Source organism: Schistocerca piceifrons, chromosome 4 (genome assembly GCF_021461385.2).
Source record: "Schistocerca piceifrons isolate TAMUIC-IGC-003096 chromosome 4, iqSchPice1.1, whole genome shotgun sequence".
NCBI classification, from domain to species: domain Eukaryota; kingdom Metazoa; phylum Arthropoda; class Insecta; order Orthoptera; family Acrididae; genus Schistocerca; species Schistocerca piceifrons.
The window spans coordinates 388624436-388645573 of NC_060141.1; the positions used below are offsets into that span (position 1 = coordinate 388624436).

A 21138-nucleotide genomic window follows, 5' to 3' on the forward strand; every position below is an offset into this window, starting at 1 on the left:
AACATCATGAGGGCAGAGATACATGGAGAGGCAGAAAGGGAAATTCAGTCGGCTTTCACAACAGCAAAAATATGCGGCAGAGCAAAAAAACTGCAGAATGAACCAAGATCAACATGACATCAAGAAACTTTGATGTGGGTGCCATCTCAGCAGTTAAGAAGGGTCTTAACTTTGCTCTTTCACCGTGGAGTAGCCCTTTTGCTGACATATTAAGTGGTGTAGAACAAGCAGCTGGTAAGTTTCCCAGTGAAACTGCAGAAAAATTCTGTAGAGAAATGAGCCACATTATTTTAAAAGCCAAGCCTTGGTATCAAACATGACTAGAGCTGAATTCAAAGGCCTCTGTGCTCTCCACAAGGATCCTCTCATCATCACCCTGCCAGCTGACAAGGGCATTGCTGCCATCTTACTGGAACGAACCAACTATGATGCAAAAATCTGACACATGTTGGAGAATGATACGTATCAAACGTGGCTTGGAACCCGAGAATATTTTATTAGAGTATAGGAGTATTTTGTAGCCTAGATGATACCTCATCATTGAAGCCTGGATTTTTATATAATATCAACACACAAAATATGTAACACAAATGGTTATAACATGTAAGAAAATAAGTAATATCACAAAATATTTTAGTAAGTGTTTAACACAAAACAACAGTTTCAACTGAAATGTAGTTCTGAACCTCCATACTATATTAATATGTATATAAACATACTAGAAAAATGAAAAGGGTGTTTAGAAGGTACAGTTTGCATCACTTACTTTTTTATTTTGAAAATCTGTACTGCCATAATAAAAGAAAACTATTTTCAGTCACTTGTGTTTACTAAAATGACCAACTTCACTGAAATCACTAAGGTATCCAACCTCGCCTTTCACTTGGAAGCACGATGAACAACCAGCTACTTCTCTAATGTGTCTGCAGTCATAGAACACTGCCAATGAGACAGAATGTTTTTGTAGGAGGAAAATGATATCTCCACCTCACAGAACATTGATGGTGCTAATTTCAGGAGATGAAATGTTTCTGGCGAGAAGTCTGCTGGAGCTTCTTGTTCTAGCAGTAAAAGACGAGGAGCCTGAATTTCTGGCCAAAACAAAATCAAACTTTTTCACTAACATCTGCCTAAATCACCTCTAATGTCATTCAGCAGGCATTTGATATTCTCAACCATTTCTAATGATCTATGTGAAGGCTACCTGATAGATTCTAATTCTTTACTGCTGTTGCCAAAGTTGAGAAGTTGTTATGCATGTACACCAGAGCACTGTCAATTTTAGATTCAGTGGTAACATATTGTATATCTCACACAGAAATTGAAGTTACTCTCAGAAACGAATTAATCATAAATTTCATGGCTTGAAAATGTTCATTATGAAACCCAACAATTTCGATCCATGTATACCAATGCATTAGGAGAGGCTGTAGTGGCAGCACAAGGTTCAACAGCAGTTCTCTATAGAGCAACACTTGGTGCAGGGCTTTGAGAAGCACTTTCTTAGTGTATGAAACTAGTTTCTTTACTTCTGGATAGCTGCTGGGCACTTCTTCGGTGATATATTGCAGTACATGGGACACAAAGATAAAGTGGATTAAAAACAGGGCAGTTGCTGCCTTTGCATACAAGCCACAGCATCCAAATGCAGAACGAGGACTTTTTCCTTGAATTCCCTCAGGCCATAGCACTTTAAGACTGTCAGTCATAATAAGAGCTATAACTCAATGATTTGTGCATTCCAACAGTTTACAAGAAATCAGTAATGGCTTTGAGAATTCTCCTCCACTGAGTTTGCCAACAATGAGACTGTCAACGAAATGTCCACACATGTTTGTTGTTTCGGCAGTGGCTATCCATATGTGGTAGTTACTTATACACTGAAGCACCAAAGAAACTGGTATAGGCATGCGTATTCAAATACAGAGAGATGTAAACAGGCAGCAGACAGTGCTGCAGTCACCAATGCCTATATAAGACAATGAATGTCTGGCGCAGTTGTCAGACCAGTTACTGCTGCTACAATGGCAGGTTATCAAGATTTAAGTGAGTTTGAATGTGGTGTTATAGTCGGCACATGAGCGATGGAACACAGCATCTCCGAGGTAATGATGAAGTGGGGATTTTCCTGTATGACCATTTCACAAGTGTACCATGAATATCAGGAATCCAGTAAAACATCAAATCTCTGATATCGCTGCAGCCGGAAAAAGTTCCTATAAGAACAGGACCGGTGACAACTGAAGAGAATCGTTCTACATGACAGAAGTGCAACCCTTATGCAAATTGTTGTAGATTTCAATGTTTGGCCATCAACAAGTGTCAGCGTGTGAACCATTCAGTGAAACATCATCAATACGGGCTTTTGAAGCTGAAGGCCCACTCATTTACCCTCAACAACTGCATGAAACATAGCTTTACACCTTGCCTGGGCCTGTCAGCATCGACATTGGACTGTTGATGAGTGGAAACATGTTGCCTGGTCAGACAAGTCTCATATCAAATTGTATCAAGTGGATGGTCGTGTATGGGTATGCAGACAACCTCATGAATCCATGGACCCTGCATGTCAGCGGGTACTGTTCAAGTTGGTGGAGGCTCTGTAATGGTGTGGGGCACGTGCAGCTGGAGTGATCTGGGACTCCTGATATGTCTACATACAACTTTGACAGGTGACATGTATGTAAGCATCCTGTCTGATCACCTGCATCCATTCATGTTCATTGTGCACACCAACAGACTTGTGCAATTCCAGTAGGATAATGCGACACCTCACACATCCAGAATTGCTACAGAGTGGCTCCGGGAACACTTTTCCAAGTTTAAACATTTATGCTGGCCACCAAACTCCCCAGACATGAACATTATTGAGCGTATCTGAGATACCTTGTAACTTGCTGTTCAGAAGAGTTCTCCACCCCCTCGTACTCTTATGGTTTTATGGACTGCCCTGCAGGATTCATGGTGTCAGTTCTCTCCAGCATTACTTCAGACTTTAGTCTAGTCCATGCCATGTCGTGTAGCGGCACTTCTGCCACTCACAGGGGTCCTACATGATATTAGGCAGGCATACTAATTTCTTTGGCTTTTGGTGTATAACGCCAAGCTCTTTTCAGAGTATCCTGGTAACAAAATCTAAGTAGTTTTTCCTTATGTCAATTCATCAGGAATCTGTAACTCACAGTACTTTCATAGAATTGCGTGATATTCAGGCACCTGAAGTTTGTACCATGGAATATTCACAATGACCACAACAGAGCACATACCATTTAAAAATTCATCTGTGGAGATTGGAGTCTTTTGCAGTTGTGTCAATAATATTTGCTTCTTAGATGATTGCACCATTTCATTCTTTGTGTGTGTAGCACTCAATATGTGTTGCTAAAGTTGGAGTTCACAAAGCACCCAATCTGCTTCTTGTACGATCAACAAAGAACAATCTTTCCATCAGTAGTGAAGGTGTTGTCCATCATGATTTACTTGATAAGTTGATGCAACAGGATGTATCACGAACATGAAAAGTCTTTAACTCTTAAGAAGAACTATATGGCAAACTTCTCCAGTTCTACATAATTAGAAGTCACTAGTAGTTGGGACACGTTGGGCAGCTAATCTTTTGTTTGCTTCACTGTCAATCTCAAAAGCACATGAAGCCCTTTATTACACACAACAACAGCTACTATCATCCTATACACAATATTGCTATTGTATTGTATTTGCTTTTGTGAACTGAAATTCTGAATCTTAAAAAATAAGCAGGAACACGTCTTTCATAATGCAATTTAAAGTGCAATTAATCATGTTTTATTGCATTAGAATATGGTTTTTAGAGACAATTTCCTTCCTGTCTTCAGGTTGGATTCCAATATTTTTCTAAGAGAGCAGTCTCTTGATGTGGAGAAATATGAAGAAGGGTAAGAAACAAATAATATGTAATTTCATGTAACATAAAATTAAAATACGCAAAAACATGTATTTATAATCAAATGTGTAAAAGTAGCATCTTCAATAATTTCAGATTTGCATATGGTTTATCATCAGCAATATCTGGTTTTAAATTACCAAACATACTCCTAGGAAACATTTTGCAGATTTTGAAACAATCTTCTACCTATTTCTTTTATGTCTCTCCTGTAAAACTGCCAGCAGGAAATAGTTTGTAGAAATCATCAATAATGTTATTTCAGGAAAAAAATAAATGCATACAGCCACTCATCTGCATATTTAATGATGGGTAGCACATAGACAATTTTAAAGGAAGGAAAACTGAAGTTTAATTTCCTGTTGATGACAAGATCATTAGATGTCAGTTAATCCTTCCATCACTGCTTGATAAAACATGTTCATATTTATAATATCTTTTTCAAAGTTGTACACCAGTACTGTACCCTCTTTGATGACAAAGGTCAGATATTGTTTGATGACAACCTCATAAACCAGAAACCAGTTAACTAAGGAAAGACCATTAGAGCCAGAGAACAAGTTCCCACTGAAAAAGTAAATCAACCATGTCATCCTTAAAGAAAACATCCTAGTATTTGCTTTAATCAGCCTAGAAAAACTGCAGAATACCCAAACTGTGGTAGCTGAACAGAGATTTGAACTGCTGTCTGCCCGTATGTGGGTCCACTTTCTTAACTTCTGTGCCATCCCACTTGATGACACATTTAAAAGATCACTAGCACTAGCTCTTGAGTTCTTATACTTTTCCTATCTGACACCCAAACATACACAGACAAATACAGAACTGCATGGGTGTGGTGTATGTACCAACCATTATTCATCTACAGTGAGTGTTCCCTATACTCCATTATCATAATAAATTAATTCATTTTACCAAAATCATAATAACATGCAATTCTGGTAAGAGATTTTTCCACTCTTTTGTACTACTTGCAGAAAATGAGGACACCAAATAATGCAAACTCATTTCCTTAGTGACATTTACTTTCACACATTCACACTTTACAAAAAATCTAAAAATGAACTTACCCTTGGATCAAGAGTAGCTAAAGGGCTGATATGTGCCAGCATAAGTGGCAGAAGTGTAGTGACAATGCACGCGTTACCAAGAACTTCAGTAGCAAGCACATCTTCAGCTCTCTCTCTGCCAAGAGCCATCAAGTCATTACAGCGCTGAACTATGGCTGCTGACATTGACAGTGTGCATTTGCAAGCTTGAAGTTCTGCCCAAGCTTTGCTGGTCTGTTGACTCTCCCTGTCCAACGGATTGCTGCACAAACATAAAGTAAAAATTGCACAACCAATTAAAGAGATAGTCTAACAGAAAGGATGGAAGCATTTACGAACTTGACACATTAGGTGATTGATACATGCTACATTTTTGAGCAAAAGGCCTCTCCAAAACCGTAAGAAATTTGGTCACATGGAAGGACAGCCACTGGTGCAATAATTAATGACCAGATACTTCTAGACAACTTGCAGAAGAAAATAGACAATAGGAAAACAAAGATAAGATTGTTTATTTCTGTCTTCCAATGTTTATTCCCTAAGGGAACTAAAGGAAGGTAACCACAATTCAGTTGTCATAAAACTTCAGAGATAGGTGATAAAATAATCACTACACTGATCTGTCTGATGCTGTCTTCTTAACTTTACCATTACGAATAATGATACCCAGCAGCATGGTAACGGATGGGTAACCATTGCTGTCGTCTGTGGACCAAAAGTTGACAAAGTTGCAGTCCTTGAAAGTTTTAACAGCCGTGACGTCATCACATACTGAACATTTCATGTCGCAGAGATCTACAATAGAAACATGGGTAAATCATATTACCTGCCGTCAATGCCATTCGTTCTGATGCACCATGCAGGACGACTTGAGCACCTACGTAGTTAGAGGTATTAATAGCAATATTGTCTATTGCTTTATACACTGTAGGGTGTTCTGTGGTGGAGTTCTGAACTTCACCATTACTAATAATGCTACCCTGCAGCATGTTTATTCCCTAAGGGAACTGAAGGAATGTTACCACAATTCAGTTGTCATACAACTACAGAGATAGGTGATATAACAATCACTATACTGATGACCTTAAAATTACAGTTCTGTGAATCATAGAAAATGACAAAATTTTACTCATTAGCTTCTGCAGTATAGTATGTGATTTGGGGCTATGCAGGATGCAAAATTTAATCCACAGAGTTGAACAGAGGTTGGATGACAGATATTAGTATATTATTCCAAGCTGCTTTATCTATGTTTTATTGTCTGTACTACAGTTCATAGATCATAGTGAATGGCGAGTAGTCATATGACAGTCTCTCTGTTAACCCGTTACCAGATGTTTCCAGTAGGAGATAGATCTGGAAAAGTGCAGTTGGACACCATTCATGTTGAATTAGGTCAAGACAGCACAGGCAGCATGCAGTCTTCCATTATCTTGTTGAAAGGTAACGTCATGAGGACCTCTTAGATAGGGCACAGTTTTGAGGAAACTTAAATCAGAGACACCAAATGAGAATTTGAATTCTGCTCCTCTCTTACTTAAGTCCACTGCTTTAACTGTTGTGTCACCTCATTCAGTCAGTACTGGTGATGTATAAAAAAAAAGGTCACAACAGTCTACACAAAAGGCAATAGAACCAATACACAAAAGTACCATATTTTATGTCTTATTTCCATTTTTAGCAGAAGTCTGAATACATTTGGAGTTAAGGCATAATGACCTCATGTGGAACAAACTGGTGTTCTCTGTGTACTCCAAGAACACCAGACATCCTAAATTCAACTTCACTCTTCACTCTTGATGCACGAGGAGCCATGAATAGAGATACTGAGAGGGATTTAGTGATCTTGCGTTTTCAAAAAGCTTTTATTTCTGCTATGTACTGGTCCCTACCACAGAAAAGATGTTCATGTGTGTGACAACCAGCCTTGCTGGCCCTGGTTTGAAAACTTCTTGATGTACAGAATGTAGCATGTTATGTAACATATTTGTGGTTTCACCTGTGTGCTAATCCTGTCCACAACTGTGAGGTCTAGGACCAGATTTTAGTTGCAGGGTGAGGGGGTTGGAGAGGGGACGTGCTCTGTCTGTATATGATGGACTGTTCATTTCCTTAATCCTCCTAAATGGGTGGTGATCAGAGCCAATTAGGCTGATTTTGTGGGTGAGTAATTTTACCATGACAACCAGAATGTTCCTACTTCCCTTGCAGAGAAACTTCTGCAATTACTGGCAGGAAACAGCGTCTTATGGAAGTGCTATAAGTGGGAGCAGAAAAATGGCCAATGAGAAAGTGTACTTTCTGCTCCTTATTCTGATTTGCTGCAAGGCTAAAATGTTAAATAATGTCATGGAGTGGTTTGGATAATCAGCTGCAGCTCTTAATGGTGTAGGTGGTGTCACATGCCCTCGGAGATGGAGGTGTTATTCTAAAGTATGCTTGTGGAGTGAGTAGCTGGTAATTCTGAGTGATCATCTAAGTTATTTCTCCAGTACAGAAAGTTTGCAAGCACTTGAAAGTGCAATACTGTAAACCCTTACATTAAATCACAGAGGCAGTAATTAGTTGGGTGGTGGTGTTTTAGTGAATGAGATGAACTTGGCAAGGTTTAATAGAAGCCAATGAATTAATTTGTTTCTGTGGAAATTTGGAAGTGATGATGAAATGTGTTCTTGCAATGTTATGTCAAGATTGTCAGCACAAGTTGTTAGGAGCTGGCTGGAGGCAGTGTAGGAAATGTAAACACTGAGCATATTCCATTCCAGTGGTCAGATCTTGGAATCTTTTCTGGAAGTACTCAGAGAGCTACAGGGCTTTTAACTATCAACATTGAAGTAGTGAGAAGTTTAGCCCTTGTCTCACAGATCAATGAGACAGATGACCTTATTTGTATCAATTTGACAAGAGTAACAACACATAGAATAGATTCAGGTTTGTTGCCAAATGTTTCTGATTAAATTTTTGGAGCATTAAATTGCATACTTTGTCTTGCACACTGTATGTCACCGAGAGTGCACAGATTTATTAGCAGCTGTGAGTGTGATTTTGTGCACTGCCACAGAATCTCCAAGGCATAGGCAAAAGAAACATTTCACTTATTCTGTATATTGGGTCATCCAGATACAGAAGTGATTTTTATGTGTCCCAGGATAGTGTGATAGGGCCATTACTATTCATAGTATACTTTAACAACTTAATAAATAGTATAATTAACAACCTAAGCTTTTTCAAAGATGAAGTAATTACCTAGAAGTTGTGATAATATTCAGTCAGATCTGCACAAAACTTCAGTCTCCATATTGTGGTGTTTCAAATGTCCACTATGGATGAAATTTTCTGATATTAACATTGTGTAAAGACAGGCAAGTAAATCTTATTGTAGAGAAATTGTGAACTTCATAAAACTTACAAATGCAGTAGTGTTTGACAACAGACCTAATGAGTTACAACTGAAGTCAATTGAGTCACCCAATTACTGGAGAGTAATAATGTGTGGATTGATTCACCGATAAGATACTGGGAACTTTGGCTTGTCTATCAAATAGGTTGCTTACAGAACATCTGCATGAACAATAAGGGCCTACTTTTCAGGCATGTAGGATACACTCATGTTGAATCAACAGGGGATACAGCATATGCAATGAAGGGCGGCTCAAATGTTCTAGGGCTTGTTTGCCTTGTGAGAAGGTGTCAAAAATGCTAAAAAATATCAACTAGTAGACAGTGAAAGAAGACATTTAAAATGTGAAAATCTACTTTGAAGATTCCAAACATCATTTTTCAGGACAGAATCTGTGAGTATTCATTAGCTTACAATGTATTTCTCTGATAAAGATAAATCTGATACTAAATATTAAGCTAATAACATCATGCAAAGAGGCAGATAAATAGTCATTCAGGGGTATGCCAAATATAGAAGTAAGTGAAGAGTTAGGTATGATAGGAAAGTAGGTTTCTTATTTTTAATTCTTTTACTTCCAGTATAAACTTGTTTTAAGATCTCCTTCCTACTTAGTCTGACTCCATACATCCATTCACACTGTTCTACAATTACTAATGCTTCTATACTCAGTACATTTCAACAATCCTCTACATTTCAGTATTCTGAATGTCTCTTCTGCATTTTGGCATTTTTTTCCATACATCATTTTGTGTGATCTATCTGTAAACCCTTGTATGAGTTAATATTGTTTTATTTGTAAATTTATGTTAACAGTTATTAAAACAAAAGCAGATGTTACTTGTTATTAACATACTGCACATTACCCCTCCCCCCCTTCCATTTTGGCTAACTAGGGTCCACTTCAATTCCTTATCCATTTTCTCTTTTAATTTCTTCCAGTATTCTTTTATCTTTTCACAATGTTTCTGTTTCGTTCAGAAAATTTCACACCTGTCTTTCCTACTGCTTCTGTCTTAAAGTCCCTCTAAATTCAATACTTTCCTTCTAAAAATATATGTGGGAAGAGCAACATAGCTGACCAAAGAGAGGCTTGATGATGCAGACCCTCTCTGACTGTGCAGTTCAGTCTGTGACTTGTGTAGCAAGTGGTTGTGCATTCTCATATATCACACTCTGTTTACTAAAGTGTGTTCTGCACTCTGTACCTGCAATGGTCTCTAGTATGCATCATCATATGTACTGGAATTCCACAATTGGTGACCTCGACTGCTGTGTGCTGTTCATTTGAATTAATTAATTTATTCCATTCTGGCAATGTGGCCTTCCTACACCCATCATGATGTGAACCTCATGAATCACAACACTATTCCACATTCTTTGCAAACACCAAACATGAACAGTGTGCCTTGTGCTTCACGAGTGACAAAAATGACGGTGATACTCCACATATCAATGTTTTGCCGACAAACACAATTGCACAACAGTGCTGTACAGTGGACACAGGAAGGAGGAGATGGGAGGAGGGAGGAGGTTATGGACAATTGGTGTCTGGGGGAGGGGGGGAGGGGGGGGGGGAGTGGGAAGAGAGGTGTGCTATATATGTGACATATGCATACAAGTGTTGTGTTGTGGGTATAAAGCTAGTGCTGAAATGAAAAACTTATTGAAAGATCACAGAAAATTAATTTTGCCTGCTTCTTTATTTTATTTTTTATGAAAATAACAATTAAACAGATCGATATATTATTAGTAGGTAGGTATAACAATATTCTATTTCAGATGTTATGAGCTGAAAAAGACACTGAAATAAACCTATGTCTTTCTTGTAATCTCATCAATATGTTTAAAATCCACTGCAAAATTTCCTGCACACAAGCCTAAAAAGTAGAAAATAATTATTTAAATAAAAATAAATTTTTAATACATGACATTTTTAAATTGGATTAAAAAGTATAAAAGAATTTCTACTAGCCCCATACAATTCCCAACCCTACATAGATAATCCTGAAATTTGTGATTGGGGAATTTTTAATAGCTACAAAAATGCTTGCAAGATTTACAGTGAAAAATGTGTGGTGCATGCAATACATAACTGACGCATGAACCGTTCACCTCGCGTTTTTCATTATAAAGCTTACAAGTATTTTCATAGCAATTAATAATTCACAAGCACAAATTTTATGGTGCAATTATTTTATACTTTTTAGTCTCATTTATAAACATGGTACATTGAAATTTTATTCTAACTTGTTAATTAAATAATTTTATAGAACACAGAGGACAGGAGATAAGCCATCACCTTGTCTTAGCACAGTATTTTTGTTCTTGTAATGAAAAATTTATGTCTAAGTGGAGAATTGCCTCAGAATATTATTCTATATCATATTAAGAAATGAGAATACACAAAGTAAATGAACTGATGTTTTCATCATTAAAACCAGCAATCAGATATGTTGCAGAAGTAGCTGAACTTGAACTTGCATGAAGATCCTTAACAAGCAATGCCCAAACTATCACTAATCTGAGCCCACAGAAATTTAGAATGCTTTTGTATTTCCCCATGTGATCTTCACAGAATCTGATCCCTCTAATTTGCTCTTTTTCCTTAAATACTTCATCCATCCATCCATCCATCCGTATCAGTGTCCACACACAACCAATGCTAGGTTGGGAATGGTATGGTACGTTTCCAATTTCGCAGAAAATCATACCTGTTTATTGGCTATTATTATGATGGCATCACCATCCCCAAAGACATTTTAAAGCTACTGCCTGATCCCATAACCCCCCCCCCCCCCCCTCTTGGAGGAATCCATTTACACCTTCATTTTGCGTCTAATGGATGTCACATGGTGAAATGTGACTTCATTTCTTATAGCATTTGTGCAACTGTGGAACCACTCCAGCATTTATGTAAATGGATGTGGGAAACTGCCTAAGAACCAGATCCAGGTTGGCCAGCACACCAGCTCCATTTGTTAACGCAAGAGGCTGGAGCACCTCCCAGTGTCCTGGTAACAGATGCTTTAATGCACTCCACTATCTGGGTGGGTCATATTAAATATTTTAGAGCAAATACTACTACTTTTATCACAAAGATGAAATATTACTTTTGTTCTATATGGTATTTTAACCACTGATTTCACTTTTATCGGATCTCATGTTGCCTAATGGCAATTTTGTAGGCCAAAAACTGGTGTAAATTGTAAATAAATAACCACAGAACAGCCAGATTTTTTTTAACATGAATTTGCTCTCCACCAGAATGCTTGATTTCAGCTAAACAGCTTGTCTCAGCCTACATTAATTTCTCTAATTTTTGAGCATGCCCACCCCAATTCTATTTTTTCGTTACTTATGTTGTAGGGCTTAGTGGTTTTTCTTTAACTCATTACCACTCTGCCTTCAGCAACTTTCTCTATTTGGGTTTTGTTATCTTCTTAAAATTATTTTGGTCAATCTTCTGTTTATATTTAAAGTACTTAATACCTGTACAGCCAACTCACCTGTAATATAATATTTGAGGGATCTGACCTCTTGACTGTGTTGTTCCATTGAAACTGAGGGAACAAGTAGAGAACATGAATATAGTCCCATCTGGTCCTTTTACAGAACTTAGGCCACCATCACCATTGCTTGTACGTCCTCCATGATTTCGCAGTCGAATTGCATACTTTACATTCTCCTTTATGGGCACTGGTTTGTCAAACTTAATTTCTGCTACATCAGCTACACAATCATCTGGACCAAATGTTCCACGTGCCATTTCCAGACTGTTCCATCGTTGTGTATGTGATGGATCATTGCCAACACTGTTTTGCTGAAAGTAGTAAATATGATGATAATAAAAGACTGGTGTCCAAATTAAAAAAAAAAAAAAGGAAAACATACGGAAGTTGGCGTAGCTGAATTCAATTTAGTTGCAGGAAGTGTACCTGTCCTGCAAGACTGAAGATTTCACACATTCTAATTAAATGACACTACTTGCAGTACTGCTGACAATAAATAATATAAGAATGGAACAAAATGTAGAAATGGAAATGAACACACAATTCTGGATTTTGTTAACAGGTTAACTCAAAGAGTCGGACTGAGACTTGAAATCTAGAGTTTTGTTTTTCTGAGTTGAAGTACCATGACTGTATGCCATCCAAGAAAGTTTTCATGTCATAAAACTCAGTGTGCAGATATATGACCCCTAAATTTTAAAATTCCATAAAGACTCTACTAGAAACTAGTACACTAAGGAGCAAGGATTTGCTGCAGAAAAGATGGGTCACATCTAAGAAGTGGTAGTGGTAGTGTTGGATGGTGGACAAGACTACATCTTTGGATGGACACTGAGTTCCACAATGTCAGCAACCATGGTCTTTTCTGAAGTTCTGTTGGGAGGGGCAGGCTACAAAGCAACTGCAACAGCACAAGTGAACTGACAAACACAGGCACTAGTGCCAACACTAGCAACCTCCATTTGCATAGCAGCATCTGTTTTCTGGACTGGCTGTCTAAGAATGAAGGCAAAGGAGGCAGCACACATGGTCTGCTGCATGGCCTCGTATATCTTTTTGGCTTCACCATACATAATGTGATTTGTCATTTTTATCTCCTGGATCTGTGTCAAGGAAGACACTGAATCCCTACTCCAAACAGGGTGACCCCTGGAGCAGCTGATACACATCGAAGGAGAGGACCAACCAACTCCACTGTGGGCAGCTTTACCATATTTGCCACACGTGGCTTCTCCCTTACATCCAAGGGTAGTGTGCCCAAAGTGCTGGCATTTAAAACTGTGCATAAGGCTGTATGCTTACCTGTTTTGACATACTCTAGAGGTTTGGTTTTGTTAAATGTAAGGATAAAAGAGTCTGATTTGACAAGATCATGATCCACCCTTTTCATAATGTTTTGCACGTTGACAATGCCTTCCTGGAACCACTTGGCTTTCAGTTCTTCTTGTGGTATGTCAGATCACTGGAAGTCACAACACCTTTGCTATAGTTCAAGGTGTCGTGCAGTTCAGTTTCAATTGCATACTCCCCAAAACAATGAGCTTTCTGGAGGTTCTTTACTTGTTGGGAATTAGACATTTCAGTCAGTATGGTCCCACTGCACAAGTACTTGACAGATTTTAAGGTACCAGCAAGACCCTTTAAATCTTTCTGTATGTAGAATGGTGAAACTCAATTGAAAATGCCCTCTTTTCTTTTAGTTATTATGAAGATGTTCTGACAAACAGCTTGCATTCTGTTACAACTGATTGAGTCAGGAGGACTAACTACCTGAGCCTTCTTGTTAGAATGCACGTTGGTACCTTCTAGTGGCCCATACTTTCCACTGGGTGAAAGGAAGGGAAAGTTTCAAAGGATCCATCCTGGTCCCATGAGCATCTAGGGAAATAAAACCCCACCTAGACAGAGCCCCACGGGCCTAGGTAAGCCTTATACAATTGAAGTGTGGCGGGTTCCCCAGAGGTTGCCTGCTAACGACTGTTTCACCTCAACTGCTATGTACCTCATCAGCATGCAGCACATCTTGAGATTGAAGAGGCTTTTATAGAGGTTTTTACCATCCTCATGATCTGGCAGCCAAGTCAAGCTCCCCATTCCCACCACTGTGTGCATGGTGGTCACTGAAGCTTTCCCATAGCTTACTGTGACAGATGACTGGCAGTGCTTACCAGTCCCCAGTTCAGGAACCCCAGGGCCACCAAGCCCAGTCCTAGCAAATGAATGTCAAGCTCCTGAGGACCAGACTATATGAGAGAAGGCCAACTGATTAAGTGTTTCAACAACAGTGAGGAACAGATGGAATGTGCTGCCGTAATGAGGCTAATATGGTAACTTCACTTAGAGACATCATAAGAACACCTTTCAGGATGCAAACTTTGCATAAAGGAACACTCTGAAACCCTGAAATTGAACACTATGCAGCCAAGAGTGCTGACAGGCACAGAAAATGAGAGCATATTTGGTGACCAGTGTGTATGTGAGTGTGTGGAGAGGGAGGGGAGGCGGGGCGGAGAGCGGAGGGGAATTATGTCATTGCCGCTCTCCTCATTCTCAGAGTTAGGTCATTCTATCTCCATTACGATACTGATAGGAGACCAGGTTGGTCAAATTTTAGAATGCTCTGGTGAATTCAACAAGTGTTTAAAAGCTGTAGTCAGCTTGGAGTCCATTGCTGCAAATCCACACCTGTTCAGCTGTGGAGCAGACTTCTGATCTCCAAGCCACATACTTGCCAGTCACAATGATGACTGACTGAGGGTGGGGGTCAAGCTGATCTTCTGTGGATGAAGAAATGATCTGCCCATTTTCATGCTGTTCAACTCAGGTGCTGGGCACCCGTGTCACCACTGCTGGAGCAGTACAACTACTGCCTTACTGGCTGTCCCTTGTATTGCTGCTGGGTCTTCCAACTGGATGCCATCCCAACAAACAACAACAGGGACAAACAGATTTCTGAGGCTGAGTCTAAGCAAAGCTTCACTCATTGAGACGGCTGAAGCTCTGATGGAGATCCACAGCTATGCCAGGCTGCGGGGATGCACAGCTGTCGCATCCTCCTGCAAGGGGCCACAGCGGTGGTCACAGGCAATACAGGACATGTGCTCTGCAAGTTCCTTGCTGGGCACTGATGTGCCACCTCATGTTTTCAAGCACTTCATGTTTTCAAGCAGAACAGACTCAGCACGGTTGCTGGTAGGCAGCACCAGGAAGAAGAAAGACTGACCGTAAAACTCTTGCTAATTAATTACTGTTAGTTGAATGATGATTCATTAGTATTCTACAGGATCACTCATTCTCACTCCGTGTTTGACCTCCTGATAACAACATGACCCCAGATCGAGCTGTAACACTATAATACAATGTTCTGCGTATCGCTTCTGCAGAGATCACAAAAACAAAATTAGACTAATTACAATGCACAAAATGGCATTTAAGCAATCATTTTTCCCATGCTCGATAAGTGAATGGAATGAGAGAAAGCCAAAATAACTAGTATAATGGGGCATACCTACTGCCATAGTGTAGATAATTGGTTTCAAACCCAACAGGAATTAGTGCTGTCAGTGAATGCTGGTTATTCTCAACTACTTTCTGAGCTGAGATTGTCAAGATAACAACATGCAATGATATTTGAATCAAGTATCTTGCAAAAGGCCACTGCCCATAATAGCACATAAAACTGCACATTGCCAGTGGATCAAACAACTCATAAATTGGATAATAGCTGATTTGATGCAATAGAGTGGTCCAACAGGCTGCAATTTTGCCTATTTTTTTAGTGATACAAGACATCTATTACACCAACAGCCCAATGAGGTATTTAACCTGCAATGAGTGAAGGGCAAAGTTGAAGCCAAAGATGGTTTCACAATGTTTTGGGGGTGTTTTCGTGCTGTGACTTGGTATCTCTCATTCAGGCTGCCATGGACATGAACCAGAACATTTATTACACAACTTCTGATGACCAAGTGTTGCCATTTCTTCTATATTTTCACAATGAGAATGCTGTGGATACTCCTGCTTCCAAAATGACCACAGCTGTGTTCACAGGACTGCACGCATACATTTGTGGTTTGATGAACACTCAGGTAATCTATTACCCCTCAATTAGTCCACTAAATCACTCACTCTCAGTCACACAGATAATGTCTGAGGCTATTTAGAATAATGGATTAAACATAGCAATCAACATCTCTTCAATGTGGTTTCTCTGCAGCATCTAATTATCAGTGAGTGACTTCTGCTGGATATGGCATATCATATCCATATGTTCCCAGCACAGTCCTGTGAACTCATTGACAACTGTTATAAATGTGTTGTTGCTATTAGCAGCCTATTTACATTGGTAGGGAGGGGGGTGGAAGAAAGATGGGAGGGAAGGGAAGGAAGAAGGTAGAGAGGGAGAGAGGGAGAGATGGAAGGGAGGAAGGGAGGAAGGGAGAGAGGGAGGAAGGAGTGGCTAGGAGAGTGATGGGATGGCAGGACGGTGAGGGAATGTGGTAAGGGTAAGCACAATGTTTGGATATGAGAGAAGTGGTAGGGAAAGTGATAGGAGAGAAGTGGTGGGGAAAGTGATAGGAGAGAAAAGGTTAGGGTGTGGGGAAAAGTGGTGATATCGATAGAAAATGAGAAGGATACTAGCAGAGGTTTAGGTCTGGGACACTGTGTAGCAACTAAAGTCATTGGCGTTGTAATGTGCAGAACATTCAGCAACAGGACAATGACTATAATAATTGCTTCATTATCCATGTCATGTGGATCTCTGTAGCAATTACCAGATGGTAGCTCTACAACTTAATTTTCAGGAAGGTACAACATATTATGAAAAAAGAACAGTACTAGCAACAGTATATATAATAAGAAATTATAAATGTTTTAGTGTTTCATATGGTACTGAAGTGCTGTTATTTGTTACTTACATCATCTAAAAGTTCCAGTTCATATTCATAAGTGCCAGCACCTCCATAAACACAGACACCTGCAATGACTATACCAGGTCTGTCAACAGAAAAGCAAATGGCATCAGGAGACCCATTTCCTGTGTTCCATGTACGGCTTTGATTGGTGCGGGTGAACCGAGATGGCAATGTGTGAAGAACTCTTCCACATGCCCCCTGTATGTCCTCCTATGAAATATTAGCACATATATATACTTGTTAGTCAACAAATACTGATTATAGCCAAATTGTAATAAAAAGTACTCAGGCAGACTTCATGCTGATTATAGCCAAATTGTAATAAAAAGTTCTCAGGCAGACTTCATGCAAGAATTAGAAGAGAATAATCACTAAATTATCTAACTTTTATCCATTATGGATATATCCATTATGTGACTGTGATGTATGAATGTTTCTAGAAATAACTGCAATGAGCAGCCTTTTGTGATGCTTCAATTTTTATTTAGCATGAACAATTTTGAATCACATAGCTATTCATCATATGGTAGTATACACTGATGTTTACAGCAATATGGGGCTCGTGTAACTGGGGCAAGATAGAAAAATGAAATTAGTAAGCACCGAATGTGGCGAGAATTATTTACAATACAATTGACTTAGGTTACACTTTTAAGATGATCTGATGGTGTAAATAATTATTGTTACATTCAGTGCTTACTAGTTTCATTTTTAACAATAGAAGAGAAAGAAAGTTGCCACTCACCATATAGAGGAGATGCTGAGTCGGGATAGGCACAATAAAAAGATTCACACAATCATAGCTTTCGGCCATTAAGGCCTTTGTCAGCAGTAGACACACATACACACACACTCACGTAAGCACAACTTGCACACACGTCTGCAGTCGCAGAGAGCTGAAACTACACTGCGAGCAGCATCACCAGTGCATGATGGGAGTGGTGACTGAGTGGGGGTAAGGAGGAGGCTGGGGCGGGGAGGGGGAGGGATAGTATGATGGGAGTGGTGAACAGTGAAGTGTTGCAGTTTAGATGGAGGGCAGGAGAGAAGGTGCGGAGGGGGGAGGGGGTAAGTAGCAGAAAGGATAGAAATAAAAATAATAATAACAAAAAATTAAAAGACTGGGTGTGACGGTGAAATGACGGCATGTAGTGCTGGAATGGGAACAGGGAGGGGGCTGGATGGGTCAGGACAGTGACTAACGAAGGTTGAGGCCAGGAGGGTTACAGGAACGTAGGATGTATTGCAGGCTAAGTTCCCATCTGCGCAATTCAGAAAAGCTGGTGTTGGTGGGAAGGATCCATATGGTACAGGCTGTGAAGCAGTCACTGAGATGAGGGGTACCATGTTTGGCAGCGTGTTAAGCTACAGGGTGGTCCACTTGTTTTTTGGCCACAGTTTGTCAGTGGTCGTTCATGCGGAAAGACAGCTTGTTGGTTGTCATGTGACAACCAACAAGCTGTCTTTCCGCATGAACCCACTTCAGAAACTCTATCTCCACCTGCTCATCAGTTGAAAATTTAATACAACTCACGTATAACTTCAGGGAGGTGAAAAGATGATAATCTGAAGGAGACAAGTCGGGGGAATAGGGGGTGTGGTTCAAAACATCCCAAGCAAATGAGTCCAAGAGCACCTCGGTGGCTAAGGCTGTGTGAGGAAGGCATTGTTGTGCAACAATCAAACTCCTCCTGTCAGCATTCCCCTCCTTTCGTTTGAATGCTCCTTTTGGACTTTTTTAGAGTCTCAGAATTAAGACAGTCTACCCCTGGGGCAGAAATTCAACCAAAATGATGCCTTTTCCCTCCCAGAACACTGTGGCCATGAGTTTCTTATATCCAAAATTGCAATTTTGATTTTTTTTGGCAGATGGGAATTGGTGTGACAATGCTGTGAGACTGTCTTTTTGTCTCAGGTGTGTAATGAGCCACACATGTTTATCTTCAGTCGCAATAGAGTTCAGAAAATGTTCACCTTACAGTTCAAGTCACTCAAGAAACTCACGGAAGCTACTGACCCAATGTTTCTTCTGCTGCTCTGTCAGCTGTTTTGGAAGCTATCTTGTGCACAATTTCCGCTATCCAAGCATTTAACTGAGTGTCTCATGTAAGAGAGTTCTGGAGACTTGTGGAAACAATGTAGAAATTTCATCCATTGTTAATTGGTGATCTTCACTGACAGTTTCTTCAGTTTTTTGCACCAAATCACAATCAAAATGGAAGGTCTTCCATTTCTCTAATCGTCATGAACATTTGTTCTGCCTTCACTGAACTCCCTACACCACTTACGCACAATCATTCTGTTCATAACATTCACTGTACCATTTTGATTTGCAAAAATATTTTGGCAGGCATTAGTCCTTCTGCAAACAGAAAGCAGATCACAGCATGTGGCTTGTTCTTGGCAGGATTTCTTACCAACATTTTTCACAGAGCTGGACACTAGAATGTGGGTTTACTTACTATGATATTGCTGTGATGCTTGCTTTGGTCAGGGGAACCCCCTCTACCACTCATTGTTGTCAAACCTAAAAACCAACCTGTTATGGTCAGAGTACACTTAGTTTCTGAACACCTCGAAAGACATCATTCTCTTGTTCTCGGGCCCTTCTCCCCAAACAACAGCTTCTTTGAATTAAGTAGATGGGAGCTGAGAATGCAGTGCATCCCTCAATCCTGTAATCCTCCTGGTCTCAATATCTGCTCCTGCCCCACACCACCTTTACCTTTGCCTCGTGATTGTTCAGTCACCCTGCATTCACACCTTTCTTCTCCATAACTTCCTCTTCATTTGTTTTATCTCCCACTTGCAATCCATTCCTCTACATCACTGTGTTCTTCATCCAACTTCCACTACCTGCAACTGGAATGAGTTCACTACTGCCACATCTGAGTCCCATGCACTTCCCTAACCCTCCCTGTCACCACCTTCTGTCTCCACTCATCCATTTGTCCTGACAACACCCCTCTGGGGTAATGAAGGTAGGTGTGAGGGTGTGTGTGTGGGAGGGGGGAAGGGGGTGCACCCTATCTCTCTCTCTCTCTCTCTCTCTCTCTCTCTACTAGTTAGCTCCTGAAGATACTGACTGGAACCTCAGATGACAAAAAGGAGAGTGGACTGCACGCACAGGTGGTTGTCAGCTGGGAGGGGGAGTCATTGGGTGCACAGGACGGGAATGTGGTGCCAGCGAACTTGCTCTAGTGTAGACAGGGGAAGTTGCATGTTGCATATAATGATGTGAAGACAAGGAGATAGAACACAGAAAGAAGGAGATGTGAGGAGGAGAATGAGAATGTGGAATGAGTGAAGTGGCAGGAGGGTGGGATGGGAGGGGGGTAGCAGGAGGGGAGGGGGCAGACTCTTGTGTTTATTGGTGGAAGTAGGGGTGTTACAGGGGATTAGCAGAAACTGAGGCTAGGAGGACTGTGGGTTCAGAGGATGTGTTGTAGGATCAAATCTCATTTACACAATTCAGAGAAACTGATATAAGGGGAGGACAGATAGATGTCCAAATGGCAAGGGTTCTAAAGCCACGTTTGAAGTTGAGCAACCTGTTCCCTAATGGGTGATCAACTTTGCTCTTGGCTTCAGTTTGGTTGTGGCCATTCATTTGAGTGGGCAGCTGGTTGTTTGTCATGCCCATAGAAAAGACTGTGAAAAAGTTACAGCAGAGCTAATACACGATTTGACTTCTTTCACAGGTGGCACTACGTCTGATAGGGTGTGCCTATTATGTGACTGGAATAAGATGTGCTAAAGTTACTTCTGTCATCCAGGGTAATAATACATCAAATGAAGAGAAATGGTCCAAACAGTCACTCCTTGTACACTACATGAGTTATTTTGGCATCTTTTGATGAATTCTGGGAAGCGGGCGAAATATTTAGGATAATATTAAATTTAATCATAGTGTGACAAAGGAAGGTAACAAGTGTTTAAAAAATGCTGAATTTTTGGAAGATGCAAGTTTATTTTAAGTAACTGTATGCAAATAATTATCAGTTTGCTAGAACACTGTTTATAGCAAGACAAAGGCCAAGAAAGTACATTCAACTAGTACTACCACAAATTATGCATATTCACTGCTCTGTATGAACAGCATACAACCAAAGACATATACTTACATCTGTTCCACTTGACTGAGATGCCAACTCTGCAATTATACGTGCCAGAAGGTGACAGCAATTCTTTATTAGTTCTTGGGAGCGAGTCACTCTCTCCTGGCACAGTGCTTGCTTTACAGGAATAGTGACTAAATCCAGTAACCTGTCAAGAACATCTCTGAAGACCCAGTTATTTACTATGCAACTGCCTTCCAGCTGGAACACAAAATAAGTGT

The 21138-nt window shown here is 40.1% G+C and overlaps 1 protein-coding gene across 1 annotated transcript in view; it reads right to left on the reverse strand.

Moving 5' to 3' along the window:
• The window catches only part of LOC124795864 (E3 ubiquitin-protein ligase MYCBP2-like), a 91091-nt gene that overhangs the window by 16181 nt on the left and 53772 nt on the right, over window positions 1-21138 (reverse strand). The window contains exons 13-16 of the mRNA XM_047259946.1: window positions 20924-21118; window positions 16803-17009; window positions 11881-12194; window positions 4993-5233 (exon numbers count right to left, since the gene is read on the reverse strand). Of these exons, the coding sequence (XP_047115902.1) occupies window positions 4993-5233; window positions 11881-12194; window positions 16803-17009; window positions 20924-21118 (957 nt within the window). The remainder of the gene's footprint in view (window positions 1-4992; window positions 5234-11880; window positions 12195-16802; window positions 17010-20923; window positions 21119-21138) is intronic.